Source organism: Morone saxatilis, unplaced genomic scaffold (genome assembly GCF_004916995.1).
Source record: "Morone saxatilis isolate NCDOM2014 unplaced genomic scaffold, NCSU_SB_2.0 Contig8, whole genome shotgun sequence".
Taxonomy (NCBI): Eukaryota; Metazoa; Chordata; class Actinopteri; family Moronidae; genus Morone; species Morone saxatilis.
In genome coordinates this window covers 14,269,189-14,276,907 of record NW_023340257.1, presented here as the reverse complement: position 1 = coordinate 14,276,907, position 7,719 = coordinate 14,269,189, and the positions used below count along the sequence as shown (strand labels likewise).

The window sequence follows — 7,719 nt, the reverse complement described above, 5'->3', positions numbered from 1 at the left end:
TTAAAAGTATCGATACTAATAAATTTAGGAATCGTGACGTTTTTAATTTCTGAGAATCGCGATACTTTTGAAGTATCGGTGCACCGTGCAACACGAGTTCACACTGACTACGTGTACAGGCACACCAGTTTTACAATGTTATTCCCAAAATGACGATATTCCATATTTGACAAGGGTCATGTTAACAGCATATTCCGTTTGGATGTTCCTAATTGCTTTATTCTCAATGGAGCACTTTGTCGGATTAAGATATGCGGGATATGCTGATATTATTCAGGTTTTAGAAGCATTCTTTGGACATGTATACAGAACATTCAAAATATGTCTCATTTGGGCTAACAGCCTTAAAAAGGTTTGTGCAAATATCTCGATGCAAAGAGGCAGAATGGCAGAAGTGTCTCTCGCTGTTCCAGTTTTAACATGACTGCAGTTTGAAGAGGAGGGCGGTAGGACGTACGGAGCGTCATTAACAGTCACTTTAATCACAGTATGCACTGCTGTATTTGAACGGTAAATATTAGTGGAATATTTTTGATTCGCCAGGTTAATGTCTCTAGGAATATTTTTGGTAAAAAAAAAAAAATTCTGTGCATGTAAACGTAGTTATCGTGTGTTATGCTGCTTTAAACTCGTATAAACACATATCGGAGCTACGGTGTGATGACAGTATTCTCTCTTTCGCCCACAGAGTGCTTTCATTGGATTTGGTGGGAATGTCGTGAGGCCGCAGGTGAAGGAGAGGTCTTTGTGGTACGTGACAAGTTTCGGGGAGCTGCTAAAGGAGCTGGAGAAGATTTAAAGATGCTAAAAGAGTACTGTCACTAATTTTAACCTTTTTATATTTGCACATATGGATGTGCCTTTTTCATGGTTTTAATTTTCCTTTTTGTCTCTCAATAGATTTTTATAAAGAATGAAAATGTTTACACTAGTGAGACCAATCTTACTTCATGGCCATGTTGCCCTATTGATTTTTATACTAGAAAATACTAAACAAATAACCAAACACTGTCTACGTGAAGGTTAAGAAGATTATTTTAGATGTTTGCACCTTTTGCATCAAAACCTTTAAGGTAAGCTAATACAACTCCTGCATATTATGGCATGTGCAATGAGCAATAGAAAGAGCTGTACGCAGTCACAGTCAATGAGTGTGGTGACTTCTTGTTATGTAGAGAACATCAGTATTAAACATGAAGAACATGCTGTCAAAGAGGTTTGTTTGAACTGCTTTAATCTGTGTTGCGTTCTTGTCCTTCCCTCTACACTGTCCCTTATGAACCGAGGAACAAAAAGACAAGATAAACATGCTTCCTTTAACAGTAAAATCTGATATTACAATATGCAGCAGCGTGACTACCCACTGCCAGATTCACTCAGCCACGGATAAACTGTTTTCAGAGTTAATCATACATGATATTTATGCCCCTTTAAAACATGTTGAATAAAAACCTTTTTTTTTTTCTTTAAACCAGGCATGCCGTCTTCACAAGAAAAAAGTAGAAGCCATAGTTACAAACACAGCACCATGAAACATCAACATTACTATGACAGGGAACCTAGGAACATCCAGAAAAAAAGCAACTGAGAAGAGTAAATCCTTGATTTATAATAGAAAATTAGGTTTACATTTTACACCGTGTCATACTTTTATTGTTTTCATGAATGTACAGAGGTTTTCTCTCACTTCACTCAGCAATAGCATGGCTTACATCAAAGTGCCACTTCTCAGCACACTTTTAATGTATTCCAATTTACATAAAATAAATAAATAGCTACTGCATTGTGCAGCGAGCTTCAGCAGTACTGTTTTCCCCCCCACTTGCACACCACACAGCTGCTCGTCTTTTCAAGTAACTTTGGTTGGTTCAAAGCTTAAGAGATGAGCTCTCTTCATGGACCAGTTTTAATGTGGCACGAGACGTCGGACATAACGACCATCAGGAGGTTTAAATTGGCCAAATTTACTCATCCTTCTCCACAACCAGAAATAAAAATAAAAAAAAAGAAAGAAGTGTGTCATCAGTGGGTGTAAGTGGCTTGGACTACTTTAATTTTAGACACATGGTAGACATTGCTGCCTCCTCTGTCCTAGTGATATCCTGAAGTAACAAAGCAAAAGACAAGAACAGGGAGGGGATGTTGATTGGCAGCACTGACAGGAGGTTGAAACCACGAGAGTGATGCTCTGGGTGGATGTAACATTCAAAAGGGTGCCACTTGATATCAGCCTCCAGCTCACGCCTCATTTTACTGCAGCGGGGAAGCCTTTGTCGGGATCATGATCCTGGAATCCATATGCTGAATGAGAGGAACTGGAGAAAAGGGGAAAGGTTTAGAGCTGGTTCAGTGCGTCCTCATAGTTTAAAGTCCTTTTGATACGGATTCAGTTCAGCAAGCTCTAAAAGTGACTCAATATGTTGTTACTTAAAAGAGTTTTTATCACCACCCTGTGTTCAGAAAGTGATTCCCCCCTCCTCACCTGTGTAATACACCACCTCGTCCCAGCCCTCCTGCTGCCAGGCGCCATTCCTCGTGTCTTCTCTGGACTGAAGGTCTTTGTAAGCTGCAATCGACAGATCAAACACACTGTAGCACTGCTTATAGTAAATGGAGTTCCTGCACTACAAGTTTTGCGTGTTTTAGAGCTGCAAGTAACAACTCATTTTCATTTTTGATTGAAAGATTAATCGTTCAAATGGTGATTTTAAACGGACATTTCTGGAAATGTGGGTGCAGCTGTAAACACCAGGTGACATATTTACAATTAAATCAGAGATGGAGCAACAAGAGCAATTGTATAGTGTCCACCAGACCAATTAAGTCCAATATTCACTCTCCTTTCAGCTGTTTTGTCTCCAGAGGGAGAAATGTCTCTCTTTAGCTTCTAAATGCTTCACCAGCTGTACACTAACTTTCTTTCAGGTAATAGCTAAAAGAACAGTGAGCTGAAAAAAGCTAAAAACGCTCTGTGGAACTATACGTGGATTCCTCACTACAAGTGACCCAGTTCAAGTTGCACGTAGTCATCGGGTCGATTGTTTGACTAAAAATATTAATCAGTGCAGCTTTAAATCTACAATCTAACTATAAATGAAGGAATATTTGTCAGTCTGTCCCTCGATTTTTCTCAAGCACTAGCGCTATTATCTACATGGTGACACTGTTGGTATGTCATTTTGCATGAAGCTGGCGTTTGATCATACCCCAGAGGTGATGAACCATGTAGAGGTCGCCGATCTGTGAGAAAAACCCTCCCACGGCTTCTCTGTTGTGCTGGCGGTATCCAATGGCCCTGGCCCTGCGCACGAGAACAACTTCAGTCACAACACAGGCCAAAAAAACACCAAGGCTTCATCTGGCACAACAGCAGGCCTGCACACGTAACATATTTGACCAGTCTTCAAACAAGGACGTCAACATCATCTTTGGATTTATCTTGGACTGTTTTTAATTTACACAATTGAATTTAGTCTTGTTTTTTTCTTTTTTTTTTTTTAAAGCTAGACAACGCTAGTCTTCCATTGCCATTTTTTTTTACTTGTATACATGTTTATGAATCTCAACACCGGCCAAGTCCATGTGAGATGAGTGGAATGTTTTCCTCCCCAAGGCAAACATGCACTTATTCAAATCATAATCACTGTCTGGATACAAAACTATAGAGCGTCAGTTCATCATGTTGTTGTAACTTGAAGAGGACATTTAAGCCTTAAGCCTCAACTGCACAAATTATATTGAAATTGCCTTAAATTGCTTTGCTGGCATAATCTGGGGTGACTATAGAGGTTTGTTCAAATAAAGACTGGCTAAAGTATGAATAAACGCACACGTAAAAGGGAAAAATAACTCCAAGTGTGATCTTTCCAGCAAAGTTGTTTTAGAGTCCGACCGATCTGAGTTTTTTTGGAGGCCGATACCGATTTTTGAGCTGGAACGAAAATAGACCAATTTTGCACTGATATGACAATGCAAAGGTACTCAGACTGCTTTCTTAAATACCTTTAATATTTAGGTTAAATATTCTTTAACATGTTAAATAATTAAACATGCAGGCTACAATGTTAACCAAATTAAAAAAAAGAAAAATAATTAATAAAAATAAATAGCTAAACATCAGTACAAGCCTTTTTACATTATATACTGGGATTATTAGCGCATATCAGATAACATATACACTGTTACATCTTCAAAAAGCCAATATCAGCCTTTAATATCGTCAGACTCTAGTTTGTTTTCCCCTGAGTATTTAAATCATGTCTGTTTCATCAGGATTGAAGGAACTGGAAGCCTCGAAAGCAGAAAAGTGTTTAAGGTTAGATTTACATATAAAATCATTATCACAAACGGGTTAACTGGAAATCAGAAGCCCTGACTGTAGTGGCATTTCAGGAATGTTGGAGTTATCTTTTACACCAATCATCACTGACAAAGTTGCAAAACAGGCCGTGATATGTAACCCCGTGGAAAAAAAACAGGTCAGACAAGTACAAAGAACCAACACAGAAATCCACTACGAGGAAATCAAAGTACAGAAAACTAAAGGCTTGTGCAGAAAGCTCACGTCTTCATTTAAATCAATTGCAATCAACTGCATTGCACAAACAGATATATGTTGACCTGTTGGCTCCTCGTCATACTCAACTATTGTGTACACACACACCCTCGTAGGGTACATCATACTCTACTTTGAATTTGAATCTTGACCTGAGAGCATGACAGTGCCGCTGCGAAATAGTGCCTCTCTGTGGAATAGCTCTTTATTAATGAAAGCGTGATGAGGAAGGTTTCATGTAGTGCAACTGATCTGTAACTACAGCTCAGTGAATCAAATGAATTCAGGCTGCCTTACCAGTAATTACCCCACTCGATCATGGTTCCTGGCTGGAAGAAAGAAAACACAATATTGGTTATTACAATAAAACATATATAATTCAGCTTTCATAAGCGGAGACTGAAATCACATTGTCTTCTTCTTTCCAGAGGAAACACATTAACACTAATAAATGGTGGGGATGTAACACAGGTATTTTGTCATTCTGAAGATAAGCTGCAATAACAACTACACCCGAAGGCTTCTTCAATCATTCTCTGGTGCTTAAGACAACAAACGCCCCGCTGTTCCTACGCGGTAATCTCAGTCTGTGATGAGGGATAATAGCTTACATTCATCACGTGTCACAGGGAGCGCTGATCTAGACTCTGTTTTTTTCCTGCTTATTTAGAAACAACGACTTAATCTGCCATGATTGAGCAAGAATCGAGTATTACGTAGGACCAAGACTGCCTTCAATTTAACCACTGATCCATCTGAAATCATGTGCCATCGGACTGCCAATTTGATTTGAGTCCGTAAGTAGATACAAACTGTTCATGAACGACCCGGTGGAAGAAACAGCAGGAATGCTGACTTTATGTCTTGCAGTAGTTTTGAGAGGGTGGAAGGTAATTTAGAGGTCACAGAAGCAAAGCATGTGACTGGAGCTTCATCGGTTTAAATGGAAAAACGTGAGTTAGGTAAAGTGGAAGAGTAACACTGTCCCTTTCTGCAACAACTGCTGAGGAGGTTCAGACGTTACAATGAGATTATATATGTAGTGGATGCTTGTTTCCAGTGGTTATGATACAAAAAAGTGAGTGAGTCAACTTTCCCTGCATTACCCAACACACTCTTTATCACCTCCGTCATTTATATCATAATGACAAAAGTTGGTTCAACATTAAACAAATCACAGTGTATCAGGAAACAGCCTCTGCAGGTTACACTGTTATGATTACGCTCAGTTGTGCTGAGGTCCGGTTCTCCAGACTAAACACAAAGGGTTTTTTCTATAAAAGCAATCTCAAAGTATTTTACAAACACTATTGTTTATATCTTTTTTTCTGCTCGTTAAAGAGTTTTTGAGGGGTGTTGCAGACCTTTTAGGGGATTTTTTTTGTGATTTAGGGGCTATATAAATACAGTGTAATTGACTTGAAAAATTGAATGGGTGTAACAGCTTATATTGAGTTAATTGCTCTTTCTTTTTAAGTCTAATAAATGTTTGGATTGTTGGTAATAGTGCTGATTATGTTTGGCAACGCAGAGGAAGGGGCCATGTCAGACATTAGGTTGGGCTGGGCTCACACTTTCAAACATGTACAGCAGCACTAATGATGAGGTAAACTCTCTGGTCCGTTACTCACCCGGAGCTGGTAGGACCTGAGCTCATAAATGTTGGGGCCCTCTCGGGGTACGGGCTCGTTCCAGAAGCTGAACTCCAGCAGGAGCTGATTTCTGCGAGACATCAGCATCTTACCCCGCTCCTTCCTGTACGCTGTGAAGTCCTGCAAATGGACGGACACCGATCAATGAGCTTTACTTCGACTGATGGCTGTACTCTGTTATTACTAAAGCATTAAACAGGGGGTGACACAAGCAAGATGTGTCTGAAGTCTTCACCTGGTTCTGCTTGAGCTTGTTCATCACCTCTGTTAGAGCCGGGTATCCACCTCTGTAACGCCACAGATGAACTGCGGAAAAAAGGGGGGGGGGGAAATCAGAGATGGAAAAACCACAAAAACAAACTACAGAAAAGATTTAAAGCAGGAAATTAAATGATTAAATAATGAACCTGACCTTTGACATTATTCGTCTCCCTTTGTGAGAGTGTTGGATCAATACAGAGCAGGAATGCTCAACCTATATGTCTACGTAAGAGCTGTATTTTCTTAATAGATTTTAAAAATAAACTACATCCTGATAATTGAAGATCAATAGCTGACACGGCTGACAACACAGAACACACAAGAACTGTTCATTAGTCTGTACAGTCATATTAGGCAATTACTTAATGACACTGAATGATTTTCCATGGATATCTGACTTAATGGATAAGACAGTTTGTTCAAGTACTATTCCAATAATTTAGTATTGCTTTGTACTACTAGACAACAATTAATGCAACAGTTTGCAGTTATGTTGTTGTTGAAAAGAAATATTGACCCTGGAAAACAGGACTGCTCATAAAAAAAAAAGGTAGAACAATAGATTCTCTAGGTTTAAAAACCTTTGCAGGATACACACACACACGTTTAGTCTGCCATGGAACAAACTGGATGTTTATCACGGATTGTTTTACAAATAATACTGGGTTTTATTTGTGATGTAACGGTATATACACAGTATTGTATACTCTTATATATACTGTCAATGGGTGTTTGAACATTGAGTGTAAGGACGTAAGTAAAGCTTTATTTATACAGAACTTTTTAAAACACAAGCAGCTTTACATACATATAGACATATACACACACAACCATACACATACATATAAAACGTAAATACTAACATATGGGTGATATGTGGAGTGATATTCAACAGGCCTGCTGATTTACACACTGTGCAGACCATATAGGACGGGTTACACTGCAGATGTCTGTGTGTTGATAATAGTAATCCTACCAGCCTGGTCTTGTTCTCCATACCAGGTATTCCAGGTGCCCACCAGCTCACATGGGTAGTACTTATCAGCATGGATGGAGGGCAAAACATCCTCGCTGTGATGAAGAACAAACACCAAACTGAACCAAACAAACTGAAATACGGTGTAACCACAAGTGCATTTGATACATTTAAGCTAAATTCCCAGTGAAACAACTAAATCTAAATAACAATCACATGTTTTTTTGGTCACATGTCTTCTTTCTCTGTAATGCTGCAAGTCTTAAATTAGCCCC

The 7,719-nt window shown here is 39.0% G+C and overlaps 2 protein-coding genes across 3 annotated transcripts in view; one reads left to right on the top strand and one right to left on the bottom strand.

Annotated features, from left to right (window-relative positions):
• Nucleotides 1–1,227, top strand: part of psph (phosphoserine phosphatase) — a 3,552-nt gene extending 2,325 nt beyond the window's left edge. For both annotated transcript variants that reach the window (XM_035679851.1, XM_035679853.1), the window contains exon 6: nt 689–1,227. In XM_035679851.1, the coding sequence (XP_035535744.1) occupies nt 689–799 (111 nt within the window). In that variant the 3' untranslated portion in view covers nt 800–1,227. The remainder of the gene's footprint in view (nt 1–688) is intronic.
• Nucleotides 1,228–1,585: 358 nt separating this feature from the next.
• Nucleotides 1,586–7,719, bottom strand: part of LOC118341563 (protein NipSnap homolog 2-like) — a 7,506-nt gene continuing 1,372 nt past the window's right edge. Inside the window, exons 4-10 of the mRNA XM_035679850.1 lie at nt 7,445–7,539; nt 6,443–6,513; nt 6,187–6,327; nt 4,853–4,884; nt 3,207–3,301; nt 2,483–2,566; nt 1,586–2,315 (exon numbers count right to left, since the gene is read on the bottom strand). Of these exons, the coding sequence (XP_035535743.1) occupies nt 2,251–2,315; nt 2,483–2,566; nt 3,207–3,301; nt 4,853–4,884; nt 6,187–6,327; nt 6,443–6,513; nt 7,445–7,539 (583 nt within the window). The 3' untranslated portion in view covers nt 1,586–2,250. The remainder of the gene's footprint in view (nt 2,316–2,482; nt 2,567–3,206; nt 3,302–4,852; nt 4,885–6,186; nt 6,328–6,442; nt 6,514–7,444; nt 7,540–7,719) is intronic.